Source organism: Hylobates moloch, unplaced genomic scaffold (assembly GCF_009828535.3).
Source record: "Hylobates moloch isolate HMO894 unplaced genomic scaffold, HMol_V3 SCAFFOLD_2, whole genome shotgun sequence".
In the NCBI taxonomy this organism is placed as follows: Eukaryota; Metazoa; Chordata; class Mammalia; order Primates; family Hylobatidae; genus Hylobates; species Hylobates moloch.
Genome location: NW_026652277.1, coordinates 147,749,837 through 147,769,087, shown reverse-complemented (window position 1 = coordinate 147,769,087; position 19,251 = coordinate 147,749,837). Strand labels below are relative to the sequence as shown.

General features: G+C 38.1%; 1 protein-coding gene across 2 annotated transcripts in view; it reads right to left on the bottom strand.

The window, feature by feature from the left end:
- L3MBTL3 (L3MBTL histone methyl-lysine binding protein 3) overlaps positions 1–19,251 on the bottom strand; it is a 134,555-nt gene that overhangs the window by 33,525 nt on the left and 81,779 nt on the right. For both annotated transcript variants that reach the window (XM_032158933.2, XM_032158953.2), the window contains one exon: positions 15,522–15,671. In XM_032158933.2, the coding sequence (XP_032014824.1) occupies positions 15,522–15,671 (150 nt within the window). The remainder of the gene's footprint in view (positions 1–15,521; positions 15,672–19,251) is intronic.

The following is a 19,251-nucleotide window of genomic DNA, read 5'->3' as shown; positions in this document are numbered from 1 at the left end:
CTACAATTTGGGACATGTATTCATGTGGAATTTTACTTACACAGTTTGGTAAGACTTCTATTTAAAGAAAGAAGACGTTTTGAAAGTCCACACCATTGAACTACATCACTAGATACTACTCAGCACTGGGATTCGGACGGAGGCAAAGACTGGCTCGGGGGAATCAATCCCCAGTCTAGGAAGCTTTTCCTGGCTTAATCAGGTCAAGTTCACCAGCTGAAGTGATTCCACCTCTTTCTGACCAGGAATAACCTAATGCTAAACTAAACATGCCAGAGATGCTCCAAAAGGGAATAGATCCATTACAGTTTTAATTCAGAGCTTTTCTCTTTATGTCAGGGGCAAAAATGGGCGCTTTTTTTTTTTTTAAAAAAAAAAAAAAAAAAAAAAGGAACTACTTTTCTTAAGTTTCAGGGACTTAAAATTTTTCACCCGAACGTATTCCATTCTCAGGGTTCACAATAAACCCTATTTTGCAATTTCTTCTATCCAGAATACGCTATCTGGCCTACACACTTTAGTGCTTTATAGTATTCTGTGTTTATGATATGCTATTGTTTCATACATGCTGTTACCGTTACAAATATACCTGAGTTTCTTTAAAATCCAGAGCATACTTCTGTTAAGTTTTAATAACAGGGCAAATACATTTGAAACAAAATATCCCAACAAATATAAAATGAGTTCTATAGTTTTAATTACAAAGGCACTAATTGAGTCTCCATTTGAAAATGTAATAATTAACACAATGACACTAACACAGTAAGCATGCAATAATAAATACATGTTTTCTATTTTTACTGCTATTTTTAAATTATTTATTGTTTATTAGTGATCATCCTGTGAGGAGATATTATTTTTAAGAAAGATCATTTCCAGGAGCAAATGCGAAATGTCATTTGAATCTCAACTCTCCGGCTTAGTTCATGCTAAAAACAACTTGCTACAACTGCTGAAGTATACTTGCTCTTTTGAAAATGGGGGAAGAGTCATTATTTTTTTTTCCAAGAGAAACCAATTAAATGGCAACAGGGTTTCTTTTTCCATGGAAAGTAAAAGGATGAAGCTTTAGTAAAAACAAATGTAAGAATATCACTGATAACTGGAGAAAGAACATTAGTTGAAGTATTGATAAAAATTGTGTTTTCTATGTAAAAATAATGCTGCAGCTATGCTCGGTAATTATAACATGTTAAAATTAGCTTACCATGCTAAAATTAACTTCTATGAATTTCCAAATTTGTTTTATATTAAATTGGAAATAATATTGAGTGCACAAATTCTATCCCAGAAAGTATTGTGGTCAACAAATAGTTTGTAGATGGCTATATCAATTATTATTAAAAACCATACACTACAGTCATATAACTTAAAATTGGCATTTCCCAAATAAAGCAAATTTCCAATTATTGTGGCTTTTCTAGAAGCTCTGATGAGTAGTTGATTTTTTAAATAGAGAGAGAAACATCATGAGTCCAAAAGCTAAAAAGTCAAAATTTTCCGTATATTTCAGTTTTCAGGATCACAATTATCCACTGATAATCAGCAGTTACCCTTTTGTGGTTTTACTAAAGTATACTATTCCTTTAAAATAAGCTTTGTTAAAATAAAGATAGAAGACTTGAGCTATGAAAAAAGTTCCCTTGTTTTCTTATGCCTGAATACAATGACAATTACTTATTTTCTGAACTCCAAGAAAAAGATCACTTTCCAAGAGGGAACAGAGATAGAATAAGAAAGTAAAATCTTTGACCTAAAAAATTTCCTCATGCCTGGATCTGACATAACCTATCCCAAAAGAGAAGCAGAATGGAAGCTATGTACTCTTACATAATTTATGTTGCTTCATTATAGAAGCATGTTCAGTTTTCACTGTCCCAGTTTTAACTCATGACACTTCATTAAATTGGACCCATACAAACCTGGGAATATATAAACACAGATATGTATTTTTACCAAACATGAAGAACTCCACAAAAAATGTTTATTGAATATTTTATTTCAGGTTAATGTATTGATTCTGCAAATTCCTTCAAATTAAAAGCACCTATACCCCTGTGGTTCTATGTGCTGTTTCCTTTAGCTAGAGAGTGGAAAGGTGGAAGACGGGGTCAATCTGCGCAGTCTCTTAGAACAGGCATTATGAAACAGATGGGTGAATAGAACCACTGGAGCAAGCAGAATCTTAATCGAGCACATCCAGACATGTGGAAACAGTTAATATGAATAAGAAAAGTTCACTTCTTAAGAACACAGTACGAGCCAAAGACTGAGCTTTTTACATGCCCCATATTTTATAACACGCCTTGAAGGAAGGTTTATTATTATAGCCACAGAAATGTAGAGAAGTTAAGACTAAATTCACAGGGCGAGTATAGCACCCGTTCTTCTTGACACCAAAATCTGTAATTGGATTCAATCGTTTTTTATTTTTACACTTGTGTTTTTCTAAAATAAAGTATGATATATGAAGTTAAGGGAAACATGCTTTTTGTGCCATAAACTTATTCCAAATTGTCTTTCATTGATAAGGTCAGGAAGGAAGAGCCTGACTCCGTATTCTCATTTGTTTTACATTTCATTTAAAATAAAAATTGAGGCCAGGCACAGTGGCTCATGCTTCTAATACCAATACTTTGGGAGACTGAGGCAGGAGGATTGCTTGAGTCCAGGAATTCGAGACCAGCCTGAGAAACACAGTGAGACTGTGTCTCTACCAAAAAAAAAAAAAAAAAGTCAGGCGTGCTGGCATGCGCCTGTAGTCCCAGCTACTTGGGAAGCTAAGGCAGGTGGGTCACTTTAGCCTTGGAGGTCAAAGCTGCGGTGAGCCATGATTGCACCACTGCACTCCAGCCTCGGTGACAAAGTGAGACTGTGTCTCAGAAAGAAAAAAACAACAAGAAAAATTGTTTATTCAATTGGACAACCATTATTTCTCTCTACTATAAGGTAGAATTTCGTTATGCAAATTCTGGCTGAATATGTACTGTGATGAATCTTTCTCTACACAAAAATGAAATCCTTGTTCTAGAATTTCAACTTCCTAAGCAAAATGTTATTTTAGCTACATAGTCTTCCAATTACAGACAAAATATGATTATATCAGAATGCCAAAACTCTGGGATAATGTTACAATACACTCTGGAGCACAGTAAAAGATATGCTTCTTGACAGATTTTTTAAAATGATAACCAGAAATATTTTCATGCTCTATTTTAATATCACAATTATTGTCAACCTAAACATTTCCTGACCTGCTTTCCTTGATCAACATTTTTCATTATCAACAATCTCATTTCAAAAGAGGGTACAAGCTGTTTAGGCACAAGTGTGCGATTTTGTTTTTTTTTTAAGAGATAGGATCTCACTCCACTGTCCAGGCTGGGGTGCAGTGGTGCCATCATCAGCTCACTGTAACTTCAAACTCATGCTCAAGTGCTTCTCCAGCCTCAGCCTCCCAAGTAGCTGAAACTACAGGCATGCACTACCATGCCTGGCTAATTTTTAATTTTTTGTAGAGACAGGGTCTCACTATGTTGCTCAGGGCTGGTCTGAATTTCTGGCTTCAAGCAATCCTCCTGCCTCACCCTCTCAAAGCATTGAGATTACCCACACTGCAGCTGGGTGCGTGAATCTTAACATGGAGGAAGCAGCCCAGCAATAGTGGTTACACATATGGTCTTAGGAAGTGATGAGATCTGGTTTAAATTTTAGTTCTGCTACTCACTAGGTTTACATGACCACCAGCAAGTTACTTAATTTCTCTAATTCTCAGTTACATCATTGGTAAAACAAGGATAATAAATCCTTTACCTCAGAGGGGCATGTTAAGAATGAAATAAAATAATGTATAGAAAGCACTTAGCACAGAGCCAGGCACTTAAGTAGGAGCATGATGCACAGCAGCTATTCCTAATTATAAATTACTTACATTTTAGGATAAAATTATCTACTGACACCTGTTTTCTTTAATTAACCTTCTTTCTTCAACGATTAAAATAGCTTTCAGAATAATGGTTCCAAGCATAGACTACAGTCAGACTGTCTGGGTTATAACCCAGGTCTGTATGGACTAGCTATGTGGCCTCTAACCAAAAGAGGTTCCATGTTTGTAGAATGAAGGTGTGATGATGGTAACTACACCACATAAGGTATTATGAAGATTAAATGCACCCACATAGGTAAAAGCACCTAAAAAAAAGTGCATGGAAAACAGCAATTTCTCTTGGAATTTCAGAATTTTCAAGAAGCCATTTACTGCAATATTTCTTTAGTTGCAATTCAATACAATTCAATTCAATTCAATACATTTCAGTTGTACTGAATGGAAATACAATCATAGTGAAATCTTACTTGAGAATACTTTTGGCTTTTAATAAAGATAGTGGAATCCACTTAAATGGAAAAATGTATTCTTTATGACTCAGCATTTTATTTTTCTCCGTAATTATGTGTCACTTTTTAGAGGTCTGTCTTACTCTAATTCTGCTTTGTGATAAATATTAGTAAAACAGACATTAGAATGGTAAATGCATAGGATGGCAGTTGAATATGTGCAGCTGTATTTCTTCAAGTCTGTTTGTCATATAAAAACATTTTCTAACCAATTACGTTTCAATTAGTCCCAGTCTGTTAAAAAAAATACTGAAAAACAAATTATTTTGCCCCAATTTAGGGATTTATTGATTTCTGCCACCTCTTTAAATCCAGCATGAAAGGAGGCAGATGCAGATTGCCATGTAGATTGAAATATCTGCCAACAAGGTTAGGAAGCTCGGATTGACAGTTATTGTTGGCCCAGCATCAGAGACATGGCTACCTTGCGGCAGCTCAAGTGTGAAGGCTCACTCCTTAGTTTGGCTTGGTTTAAAATAACGCCACCCTTCTCTTTTCAAAATAGCTTATTCTAGTCTCATGGAGCCTTTGCAGAACTGAAAGAGACTTGTACTTCCCCAGTAACAAGCAGGGACGATGACTACCAGAGAGCTCTAAAAAATGTAGTTTTTCTGTTTTGGCCATCAAAAGAATGTCTCTTTGCATGCTCCCAGCATTTTTTTTTTTTTTTTTTTTTTTTAAGTTTCTGAGCTGTGACTTACTCGCAGGTAAAAACATAAGGGAATGAGAATCTCTACATTCTCTACAGAAAGTTTAAAAGAATACTTGAACTGCCTCCAAAATGCCTCATACAAATGAAAAGCGACTGTACTTGAGCAGCTTCGGGTCAAGGAGGTCACCACCTTCGAAGGGATTCAGAAAAAGATGGCAAATAAAACCAGTAGGACTTGGGACTAAAACTTCTACAACTATGAGTAACATTCAAATAAAGAGTTTTTAAAATTAAATTCCTTTTGAGATGATACAACGGTAATGGTTTTACTGAATTATGTTTTCATAAACATCACCCAGGAGAGGTAAACATGGTTTACTGTGTATCTAATGAATAAAAACATTTTGGTTAACAGGCCTATTTAATTATAATTTAGCATAAGGACCATACGCTAGTGAAAGAATACAATAAAAGGAATATAATGAATAAATGAGGTGGGTATTACCAAGATAACAAGGAAAAATCCTCCAGAAAAACTCAGTCAGCAATTAATCCTCTTATTAAATGAAAAGCCTTAACCAATCAGGTGAGGTTTGGGAAATAAAGATGATGTCTCTTAAGAGTGAGACTCTATTACTTTGTTGTTGTTGTTGTGGAAAAGAGAACAGATGTCACTGCTTTTCTACTCTACAGAAAAGGGTCTCCTGAGTCAGAAATTGGTGATATTCAAGGAGATAAAGTAAGATCCTGTTACAATATTGTTCCAACAACTTCACAGGCATATAACAATAACACAGTCATCTTATCCTTGCACTTCGAATGGCTGCCTTGGTGTCACGGTGGTTGGCATCAGAACTGTGAGTGTTTTAACTAAACACTCAGCTACTCTTTGGGGTACACAAACAACTACACAGATTTAACTCAGGTTCTCAAGAGCTGGAATAGGAAAACACTTCCAGAGCTCCTAATTCATACCTGGAAGCCATCAACAAAAAGGGAGAAGAGGTTTTACAATAGCCAGAGAATGCCTAGTCATTGAAATTGCTTTCTCTAATATTCAACATGAAGCTCTGGGCCCAGAAGACCTCGGGGGACAAAAAACCAACTTCCCAAGGTTTACTAATTAACTTTTGTAATCTTTTAGAATGGTTGGCTCTAAATTGATTTTATTCTACTTGATGTGATAGTTTTGCAAAGCAAATAGATTTATACATGCTTATAGCTTCATACTTTATGTTAACTTACTTTCCTATCTGTTTAACAGGGTACAGACTTGGCTTTCGGTGTAACTAGCAAAATTGGATTCGTGCTAAAAATATAAACCAGATTAATGGCTGCAATTCCTGCAACCGCTCTATGTAGTTCTCATAGTGGAAACAGTGGTCTTACAACTTGAGAAGCCATTTTAATGGCCTATAATGAACTGAACAGACTGATTTCTGCCATTAGACCAGTTAAGCAGTGGGCATTTGCCTTGCATGGTAATCTAAGCATTTGGCAGGCATTTTAAAGATGCTTTATTGTGTTTCTGTGGCTGATGTTTAGCAGGCTTAAACAACATGAGAGCTCAAAACATTAAGTGATTTTTAATAGAGATAGTACTAATTTAGAACACAATTATAAGCAGCTGTAGAATAGATTTCATGAGAACAAGGCTATGTGGGATGGACGCCCGAAGTTTCCCAACTAATAACACATTGTGAAGTATTACCCCTGAAAAGGGTGTTTTCATTCAATAGTGATTCCCAAAGCCTGATTTACAGACTACTTGCATCTGTCACCTGGGAGGGCTTGTTAAAAATGAAGATTCCTGTGCCTTCATTTTTATGAACACAAGAATTCCATTTCCTGAATGAGTACCTCTGGAAGCAGTGCCTCAGAAGCCACATTTTTAACAAGCATCTCAAATGATTCTGGTGCAAATCAAAGTTTGAGACCCACAGTTTCATTAAGACATATAGAGAAACACATATATTGTTTCACTCAGCTGTAGATATGCAGAGATTTAAGTTATCAGTCCCCAGGAAAAGCTACTCTACTCACTGGTAGAGCCCACGCCTCAACATCTTGCCTCTAGGAGCAGCATGAGGGCAGAGATGAGCTGCCACTGTCCACAGTGAGGAAAGCATCTTTTCACAGCAAGCACTGGCACGAAAGACACTCCTCATACTTCTGATGCATAAATGGATCACTGGGATAGGATTGCATACTCACATTTCTGTCTATAAGGACCACATACTCACATTTCTATCTAGAGGCACTGGGACTTCCCTTCACTCACACCCATTTGACAAGTCTCTGTAGGAAAAGAGATCCAAGCATTCAGCATACCTACAGGTAGATTCAGGGTGGGACCGTCTTCATATGGGGCAGAGCTTCCCTATGAGGATGCCCTGAATCCTAGGGTACAAGTGTTCTGAGATATTGATCCCCACAGCCCGCTGCATCCCTCTCTGGTGACTGGTAGGCAGCCTCATCCATTTCTTTGGTGTTCGACACAAACACTGTAATTTCTGTGGTATCATTTTCTATGTGGGCCAGGAAACTAAACAACAACAGTTTGGGACATACCACTCTAATTAATAAGAGAGTGCAGGTATGTTTTTGGGGAATTTATCTCATCATTTAATAATCACTCCTTACATATCTGGTGTGGTGATCTCACAGTTCAAAGTATAGGAGTTTTAACTGAACAGAAATGTTATACAGCTATTGCCTCTTAAGTTACATAACTGATAGCTGTCCACGGAAGACAGATGGATGGTTCGAGGTCACTACTGCACACAAGGGCATGTGCTCAGGTTAGGGCAACTCGGAGAGTAAGAAAAGACATGGCCCCTGCCTTTATGGAGCACATCATCAAGCAAAGTACACAGAGGTGTTTACCCAAGAACGTCAATGGCATTGGGACGTGTGATGAGAAAGCATGTAATGAAGGACTTAGTCCAAAATCTGGATGATCAGATAAAGCTTCCCCGAGGAAAGGAGAGTGAATCCGACACCCCAAAGATGAGAGATTAGCTAAGAGATGGCGCAGAGAGGATCTAGACAGACGGAAAAGGGGTATCTCAGGACAGGGTGGCTGAAGCATAGGTTGAAAAAAGAGCCTGCAGAGACAAAGCAGGAGTTAGGCAGGGGCCACATGACACAAGGCTTTGTAGGCCATGCTGAGAATTAGGGTCTTAATTCCAAGAGTAACAGGAAGTCACTGAGTTTTGAGCAGGGGGACAGACGCTCACATAAATATTTGAGTCCAGACTCCAAAGCTCTAGCCTGGCAGAATGTGGTGGGCTAAGATAGGACCTCAAATCTGAGTTTTAAGGAAGTCCCAGGGGATCTGATACGAAGCCAAATTTGGGAATGAGTGTGATGGAACATCAGCTGCCCATGGCTCTATTCTGAGCAGGTGACCTTTAAAATAATGCTATGACAGGAAAATGACATTCATTCCTCACACTGTTAACTTATGCTAGTCCTATTATATAAGCTCTGAATCAAAAGCAACATCAGCACATCACTCATTCTGGGGACTGCCTGGCATCTGGAATAGGCATTGGGTTGGTGCCACAGCCCACAGCTTCACTTCAGCACACACCAGCCTGATCCACCTGTCTCATCTGTGCTGATTTCCTGCAGGACTTCCCTGGGCTCTGGCTGCTTGGCCTGCTGTGTGGCAGGGAGGATGTGCTGGGGAATTAACATGTACAGCCTCACTCTGTGGTTCAAGGGAATTGGTGTTTCAATAGTTCAGCTCCCTCATCCCTATGGTGGGCTAACTCTGAGATATGCAATTTACAAGAAATCCCAGAGTCTTCCCAGCAGGTCTGTGTTCCTGCTGTCCATGGTGGTAACCAGCGTGACAACTAAGCTTTTTCTGGCTGCCTGCCCTTCCCTGCATCACTTCCTCACTTGCCTACTGATATTTTCTTGACCTCCTAAGTAAACTACTTGCAATTAAATCCTTGTCTCAGAGTTTGCTTCCAGGGATGCAAATAGTCTCTTGTGTGGCAAAGTGCATTAAAAAAAAAAATCGTAATGTCTGGCAACCAAATTTTAGTAAATTCTTAAGAAAAATGCAAAGAAAATTTGTTAAAATCTGAGTGGGAAATTACATCCAGGTGAGTAATGTGATATTATGGGAATCATCTTGCTTAAGCAATCTATTCAAAGCTTAACTTAAGAATAGCAAAGACAACTAGGTATTGATGGAACATATCTCAAAATATTGAGTTATTTATGACAAACCCATAGCCAATATCATACTAAATGGGCAAAAGCTGGAAGCATTCCCTTTGAAAACCGGCACAAGACAAGGATGCCCTCTCTCACCACTCCTATTCAACATAGTATGGGAAGTTCTGGCCAGGGCAATCAGGCAAGAGAAAGAAATAAAGCATATTCAAATAGGAAGAGAGGAAGTCAAATTGTCTCTGTTTGTAGACGACATGATTGTATATTTAGAAAACCCCATCGTCTCAGCCCAAAATCTCCTTAAGCTGATATGCAACTTCAGCAAAATCTCAGGATACAAAATCAATGTGCAAAAATCACAAGCATTCCTATACACCAATAATAGACAAACAGAGAGCCAAATCATGAGTGAACTCCCATTCACAACTGCTACAAAGAGAATAAAACACCTAGGAATAAAACTTACAAGGGACGTGAAGGACCTCTTCAAGGCGAACTACAAACCACTGCTCAAGGAAATAAGAGAGGACACAAATGGACAACATTTCATGCTCATGGATAGGAAGAATCAATATTGTGAAAATGGCCATACTGCCCAAAGTAATTTATAGATTCAATGCTATTCCCATCAGGCCACCAGTGACTTTCTTCACAGAATTAGAAATAAACTACTTTAAACTTCATATGGAACCAAAGAAGAGTCCATATAGCCAAGACAATCCTAAGCAAAATGAACCAAGCTGGAGGCATCACACTACCTGACTTCGAACTATACTGCAAGGCTACAGTAACCAAAACAGCATGGTACTGGTACCAAAACAGATATATAAACCAATGGAAGACAACAGAGACCTCAGAAATAACACCACACATGTACAACTATCTAATCTTCGAGAAACCTAACAAAAACAAGCAAGCAGGAAAGGATTCCCTATTTAATAAATGGTGCTGGGAAAACTGGCTAGCCATATGCAGAAAACAGAAACTGGACCCCTTCCTTACACCTTATATAAAAATTAAACTAAGATGGATTAAAGACTTACAAGTAAAACCCAAAACCCTATAAGAAAACATAGGCAGTACCATTCAGGACATAGGCATGGGCAAAGACTTCATGACTAAAACACCAAAAGCAACTGCAATGAAAGCCAAAATTGACAAATGGGATCTAATCAAACTAAAGAGCTTCTGCACAGCAAAAGGAACTATCATCAGAGTAAGCAGGCAGCCTACAGAATGGGAGAAAATTTCTGCAAGCTACCCATCTGAGAAAGGTCTAAGATCCAGAATCTATAAGGAACTTAAACAAATTTACAAGAAAAAAACAAACAACCCCATCAAAAAGTGGGTAAAGGATATGAATACACACTTCTCAAAAGAAGACATTTTGTGGCCAACAAACACGTGAAAACAAGCTCATCATCACTGGTCATTACATAAATGCAAATCAAAACCACAATGAGATACCATCTCATGCCAGTTAGAATGGTGATTATTAAGTCAGGAAACAACAGATGCTGGAGAGGATGTGGAGAAATAGGAACACTTTTACACTGTTGGTGGGAGTGTAAATTAGCTCAATCATTATAGAAGACAGTGTGGCAATTCCTCAAGGATCTAGAACCAGAAATACCATTTGACCCAGCAATCCCATTACTGAATATATATACCCAAAGGATTATAAATCATGCTACTATAAATACATATGAACACATATGTTTACTGCAGCATAATTTACAATAGCAAAGACTTGGAACCAACCCAAATGCCCATCAATCATAGACTGGATAAAGAAAATGTGACACACATACACCATGAAATACTATGCAGCCATAAAAAAGAATGATTTCATGTCCTTTGCAGGGACATGGATGAAGCTGGAAGCCATCATTCTCGGCATACTAACAAAGGAACAGAAAACCAAACACCACATGTTCTCACTCATAAGTGGGAGCTGAACAATGAAAACACATGGAAACAGGGAGGGGAACATCACACACTGGGGCCTGTCGGTTGGGGGGACAGGGGCAAGGGGAGGGAGAGCATTAGCACAAACAGTTAATGCATGTGGGGCTTAAAACTTAGGAGATAGGTTGATAGGTGCAGCAAACTACCTTGGCACATGTATACCTATGTAACAAACCTGCACATTCTGCACATGTATCCTACAACTTAAAGTAAAATAAAAATAAATAAATAAATACCAAATAAAATAAAATCCTCCCCCCACCAAAAAAAAAAAAATATATATATATATAGTAAACAAATGGTCCAGCCATTCATTTGCTCCTAAGGAATAAAAGACATATAATGAAACAAAGTAATCTATTCCTCTTTCAACAACACTAATAAAAACTAACATTTGGCCGCGCATGTTGGCTGACGCCTGTAATCCCAGCAATTTGGGAGGCCGAGGCAACAGATCAGGAAGTCAGAAGATTGAGACCATCCTGGCTAACATGGTAAAACTCTGTCTCCACTAAAAACACAAAAAATTAGCCAGGCGTGGTGGCACACGCCTGTAAGCCCAGCTACTCGGGAGGCTGAGGCAGGCGAATCCCTTGAACCTGGGAGGCGGAGGTTGCAGTGAGTCGAGATCACGCTACTGCACTCCAGCCTGGGCGACAGAGCAAGACTCCATCTAAAAAAAAAAACACCAAAAAAAAACCCTAACATTTATTGAGGGCTTATGAATTATTATTCACTATTCTAAGAGCTTCATATTTGCATTTTTCATCTCATGTAATCCTCATAAATTACGAGATTCAAAGCGAAGAGCTATTGAGTAATTCATCAAAGACCATAAACCTAGCAAATAGGGAAGCCGAGAATGTTCCTAATCACCACATTCTGCTGCTCTTTTCTGGAGGAACAGAAAACACCATGGTGTGCTCTTGCTGTGCTGGGCTTCAACTACTTACTCATTTGTTCCTTGGGTCTGCATCAAAGACAGAACTTATCTTCAGAGCTACATTAAGAGCTTAGATGGCCATGCATGCAGAACAATGGCAAAAAGCCAAGTGTTAAAGTTGCATGGAAGGAAAAAAACCCCTAAGAGAGTTTAGTTGCATCAACTTTCTACCTCCAAAGTTTTAGTGTCTCTCACTGGTTTATGTACCTTAAACTATAACTAAGACAGTACTAAACAGAAAAAAGGTTGGCATCACTGACAGCATTTGCTCAGGAAGATAACATTTGAGGAAAACTGCCAGAAGAAACAAGAACCATACTTGTATAATGTATGGGACACCAAGTATAGCACCTAGAAAATGCTTAATAAATGTTTTTTTAATATATCAGTATTTATTTTCATTTAGTTTTACTTTTATAGACACTTCACAGGAATTATAGAAGCTTTAATGCAGATGAGATTACTTGCTACCTCTAGGTTTTAAGGCATTAAATTCTTTTTAGTTAAGCAGAAAGCTCAGGATCCTCATAACCTTTTTTATTTTTCAACCTCTTTGTATACTGCTGATTTATCCAAGGTAGAACTGACTTACTGCATCCTGGTTATGTGGGAAGAAGAAAGAAAAAATATAAAACTCTAAATAAATAGTTGGAAAGTCTAAGTTGTAGCTCTTTTACATTTCCTACATATTAAAACTGTAGTTTTGGCCAAACCTGGTACAGAAAGTGAGTCAAGAAGATGCAGTTCAACCTATGAACCCCTCTACAGAGCACTCACCTCTGAACCCTTAAGAAAAAGACTCCAGGGTGTCTAGGGAGAGGTATCAAGTCATGACACTAGGACAAATTGAGTCCTACCACTGCTTCTCACTCCTGGCTGATCTCAGGCCAGAGGAAGGTCATTGCTACTCTGCCAGTATCTTCTCAAGGGTTAGACATGGACACCTCTGACCATTTTCACAATAATCAAATGAGACACTTTGAAATGATTAAGACAGACACATGCATACACACAATTCAAAACATAAGATTACTAGTAACGTGGCATGCTCGGGATTTTCCTGGAAAGAAGGAAACCTATTGGGAAATGAGTGGAAGCGCATTTCTTTACCTCTTAAAGATATGTTTCCAGCCTTGGGTTACACTCAAAGTTAAGGTTTATAAGAGACCAACAGGAAGGGAGAAGGGCTCTTTGATCTCTTGGAAAAAATCTGAGTCAGGATGGAAGATGGTGAGCTTTGGAAGGGGAGGAGATGGTTGGGAGAAGAATTCTAAGACCAGTGTTGCTGCATACCTCAATGGTAATCAAACTTCCTACCACTAACACCTTCCGAGTGGAGCCATTTCAGCAGATCACTAGCTCGCAGGCTGCTTCGGACATTTTCATTTCCTGCTCGATTCCCAGGGCCACAAAAAGCGGAAGTGGCAGAAAGGGAGGCTCAACTAACAAACTAAAGTACTGCTTTGCACATATACAGTGATACAGAGCAAGGACATACATTTCATTTTATTTTTGACAGTGGAGGTGACAATCCTAAGTGAGTCAATTCAAGGTCTCAGTGAGTAAAGGCTTTCACTGAAACCCCAGAGAGAGGATGGGAACTTTCAAACCCACTCATTTTTGCAGAAAAGTTATAAAAAAGTGAAAAGACAAGGAAAAGTAATGGTAGGTCAGACCTCATTGACTCAAAAGATGGTATGCCAAGTACTTGCATAGACATTATTTCATTTAATTATTAATAGGTAATAATTATTAGGTAATCAATAATTAGGTTTTAATAGGTAATAATTACTAATGATAGTAATTAATAGGCATAGGCAAAAATATCATTTTAAAGATATTTACACATGAAATATGTGCAATGGGTTATAAATAGAAAACTTTCAAATGTCTGAGATTGTTTCCTTGATCACAAATGCTGACCATGAGGAAGGCCCAGGACCACCCTTGAACAGAAGACAACACCGAAATGGTTAGACTCATTATAAAGATTACTCTATTCTTACATGGACTTACAGCCAAAAAGGAATCCACAAAATCATCCAAACTAACCACTTCTTTGCTCTGTGAGAAGACTTTGGCTCCAGGTATTTGGCCCAAGCACCCAGACAATTATTGAAAAACCTACAACAGGCACTACCAACCCTTCTGAGTATTCTGTTGATACTTTTTAAACAATAAACAATTTTTAAGTTTTTTAAAAACAATTTTGAAATCTAAAGCATAGGTATTCTTATCACGTTTTTAGTCAATGAACCCTGTATCTATAATCATGTCTACATGAATTAATAACTGTTATATGTTTTAAAGTTAAATTTTTTTTTTTTTTTCGAGACAGGGTCTCACTCTGTCACCCAGGCTGAAGGGCAGTGTTGTGATCCTGGCTCACTGCAGCCTCGACCTCCCAGTCTCAAATGATCCTGTTAAATTTTTTCAAGTGACCCTCATTTTTGGATGCTGGGATTTGGTAAATGAGTTTATGTTATCAGTCGTGGTTTTAAGGATTTAAAAAACCATCACTTGTTAATACCAGAAGAAGTTGTAGGTGTCCCCTACTCCATCCAAAAGGTAAACTGCTTCTCTATAAAGAGAACAATCCTTAGTTTAAATGCCATTACTCCTATGACAATGCATTGATTTAAATGGCCACTAGGTTCATCCAGAATAACGGAAATTATAAAATATAAAAATAAACTATGTTGCCTTAGGTTTTTAAGTAATTCATAAAAGAGAAAGCCAAAACCTAAGTATTAAGAAATGTCTTTTTCCTAATCTGTTATTTCTTTTAATAGCATCCTCAGTTAATATCAGGGCATGGATCACCTGCTTAAAGATGTATCAATTTGGTGCTTTACTTAATAAACCACTGGGGTTAAACATTCCAACTCAAGTAAAAACTAAATAACTGGGCTTATAACACAATTAACATATGAATAATTAGATGAAATAATGTATATGCAAGTACTTGGCATATAATGAGCACTAAAAGAAATAATGTCCATTCTTCACCAGTCCACTACTTTTCTGATAAAGGTTGACTCTATGTAAGTATTGATCAATTCATGCAGAAATATTAACTGGTATGCAGTAAAATGACTGGAATTTCCAAATTCCTACCTCTAATATCAAGCAAATTAAAAAAAAAAATGAGTCAGAGAAAAATCCTGCCTGATTTGGACATGCTTTTATAAACTCTCTAATTTTTTTTTTTAAGTTCGAGTACAGATCTCTACCATCATTTCACATTAAGTCAGGTGCATTTTCAACAATCTCCAAGAAAACATTGCTATAGGAAATAAAACATCTAAAAGATAAAAAATCTCTTTCAATTAGAGTACTTCTAAACAATGCTAATATTAGCTCTTTGATTACCTGATTTCAGGGGATGAAGAGCTTTCATTTGCATCTGTCCTTTTATTTCTTGGAAATGACGGACTAGCCGGAGGCATCTCACCACTTAAGCGGTCTGGAAAAATACGGTCTTTATTCAAATTGATTTCTGAATAGGGACAGTTGGCAGCACTAACAGATTAAAAGAAAAGAAAAAAAAAAAAGAACATTGAACATTTCCATTAGGCCATACTTCTTCCAATTAAAATGACAGGATACAGAATATAAAATTCTAAAATTTAACTGAATATGTTATATTGTTATGTTTTATAATCATACCTACAGCATATTTTATCTTTAAAACATAACAAATATATACAAATAGGAAATAGGTTTTCATACTAGACTTTAAGAAGGAATCTGTTGCAATATTCAGAACTGAGCAAGGGTCACTGAAGGATTCCCTCTGTGCATATCTCTGGAAACAATCAGCCCCAAGAAAGAAATGCTTAAGACATCATTCAGGACAAAGGTGGGAGAGAGACTGATTGATTGGTTAATGGAGCAGATTTGCTTCTGCTTCCTAAGGGGATCCTCCAGGCCCAGGGCAGTCACACGCTATTTAATTTCCTTTTTTAATAGTTACTACCCTCCAAAGGAAGGAGGTTTCCTCATGGGCTGTTCCTGTGTTCAGGTCTGGACCTATGCCTGATGTTCTAGAAAATACATGGATCAATTTGTAGCTAATCTTGTTCCTAAGATGAAAAAGGACCAGAGGCCAACTTGGATAATGATGCATAGAGATCATTTCCCTTCCATTTGTGACTACCAGTTGGTCTCTCAGGTCTCATTTGGTGATCATTCCTGAAAGGAAATCGAGGTCACTCATTGTTAACTCAGCATTAGTTTGTATACTCCTGTACCCAGGGCTTCAGCATTCCAGTCTCTGAAACAACTGGGCAACTGCCGTATCTCAGACCCCAATATACGTGGGCCTCTCCAAATAACTGCCTATCTTGCCTCTCTGCTTTTGGGAAGCATTCTTAAATCTGGAAATGGTTTGGGCCTTAGGTCAATTACGTCAGAATCTTCTATGTTCTTTTTCTTCAGTGTAGATGACAGTGAGAACGTTGAAAATCACCCAGGGAAAATTTTTAAACAGTGTCTAGCTACCCTCTACCAAGAGAATCTGATACACCCTCCTAGGAAAAGGAGGGAAGAGTTAAAAGGGCTGCCAGGTGATTCTGATAATGGCCTATAAGATTTATCACAGGTATCTCATAAGCAAAAATTCTAACTTTATTTTCTTTAAATACTGCTAGTCTACACTGGTATCTATCCAAAAGAAGAAAGCAAATAACGTCTGATCTTGTGCTGACATAGATTTATATAATGTTAGCTTAACATCAACAAAAATAAAAACCAGTGACATTTATGGAGCACTTATGATATATCAAGCACTGTGCTAAGTGCTTTACATGCAATATTATACTTTATCTTGCCAACATCCCAGAAAAAGGCATTTCATGCAACAAATTAAAGCTTGTAACAGTTAAGTAACTTCAGTCTTTATTTCATTCATTTATTCAAGAAGCACTTATCATGCATTTATTATGTGCTAATTACCTTTCCAGGCATTGGAAACTCAGTGGACAATAAAAAGACAAGAAACCAGCTCTCTGGTTTCATGGAGCTGATATTCCAGGAGGAGATCGGCAATACACAATTATACACATAAATTAGATAACTTCGTATGGTGATAAATGCCATGAAAAAGAAATACCATGATATAAAAGAGGGTGTGAGGATGCTATGACGGAGTGGTGAGGACGGTCCTCCTTGGAGAAGCAGCACCTGAGCAGAGCTGTAATGGTCAGGAAGAAGACCCGTAGGGAAACAACGTGGGAAAGAATGTTCCAGGGGATGGGAGGAGCAGTGCCAACAGGAAAAGCTTGGCTTGTTTGAGGGAAAGAGAGACCAGGTTGGCTAGAGTGTGATGGGGATGAGATGAACTAGGAGAAGCAGGCAGGCAAATATCATGTAGAGCCTAGCAGGCCAGTCAGGACTTTATATTTTTAGCAAACATTACATCTGAAGCTGATGGAAGATCTTCAAATAAGAGAATGACAAGGTTTGATTTACAATTTTAAGGATTACTCAGGATGCCTTTTGGAGAGAAGACTTTAAAGACAGAGAAGATTTCAAGGGACAGAACTGGAGCAAGTAAAGTTACTTCAAAGTTATTTCTCTTTTTGGAGACTGGATTTTGAAAGCAGAGAAGATTCCAATGGGACAAAATTGAAGAAAGAAAAGTTGTTCAAGAGTAAAGGTATGATGTAACTTGGATTTGTGTGGTTGAGATGGCGCAAAAATGAAGAAGAGAGTCATGGTATCCTTTGTCATCCCAAGAAGACCTGTGGATGGATGGGAGATGGGAAGCAATGGAAAGGAAGAGTTCAGGAATGGCCATTTGGTTTTTGGCTTGAAGAACTGCGTGGTAACAGAGGTGCCTTTTTTCCCCCCCGAGATGGAATGACTAAGGAGAAGAAGATTTGAAGGTAATATCAGAAATTGCGGAATTTGTTTATTAGACATCCAAGCCGAGATGTTACTTGCCCAAGGTCACATAGCAACGAAGTAGCTCAGCAAAATGAACACACGATTTCACGCATTGCCATGAGCATGGGCAGACGGTAGTATTTCATGGTATTCATTTAGTAATAATGTGAAGGAAAATCCATTCCCAACTATGATGTCTCTTTTGAACACCAGACCTTTACATGTTTCAGGGGATCCTAATTCAGAGTTCACAGATGCAGGTGACCAAAACCAATTCTGCCTAACTTGAGCAGAAAACACTCACTGTTAGGGCATTTGACAGCTCAACAGGAAGGCCAGAAAATCAGGCTTGGGTAGGAAGCAGGGTACAAGCAACACACTTCCTCAAAACCATCTGCACAGGAGGAGGCTGCTGGGCATGTGGCCCTCACGCCACTGTTCTCAGTCCCCCTGCCCTTTCCAGGCCCTGCTCTAGTCCTCAGTTCCATGGAGGCTGCAGTCACAAGGTCTGACCTGCCTTCACCTCATTCCTCAAGATGGAAAGCCCGGATGGCAGCATCTGATCGGTGGGTGTGGGATTCTTGCCCACAATGAAAAACTGCCAAAGGCCTGAGAAAGGGAAGCCTCGGTCCCTTGTGACTCCCTAGTAGGAGGTGTCAGACCTAACAACACCTTGACTTCAAGGAAAATACAACTGTTCACTAAACATTTCTACTCAGATGCCTCAGCGTCACGTCACAATAAATATGTTTAAAAACAACTTTATCGTCTTTAACAAATCATGCCCCTCCACCCAAAAATGATCAAAAATTCACTCTCCCAAAAGATAAAAAACACAACTAGCTCCTCCTACTGTTCCTGACTCTGTTTATGACAAGATAAATTTATTAACTCAACCTCAGGTCTTCACCATCTTTGACTCTACTCTATTATTTGTTCCTTATATTGTATGTTTTTGTTGCAAATTTATCTACTTAAGCTTCATGGCAGTAAAAAATAATAACAATTTAAAGATAATTTTTTAGTTTCTTTAAATAAACTGTATGCAGCTATTCCTAGAATATCATGACCAGCATTTCATTCATTGTTAAACGCTTGGCCTTACAATTATTAAATAACTGTATATATATTAAAATTGAAATTTTACTGTATATGAAGAAAGTGACAGGTTCTCATCTTTACCTCATCCACCTCCGACGATGGGAAGACTCTC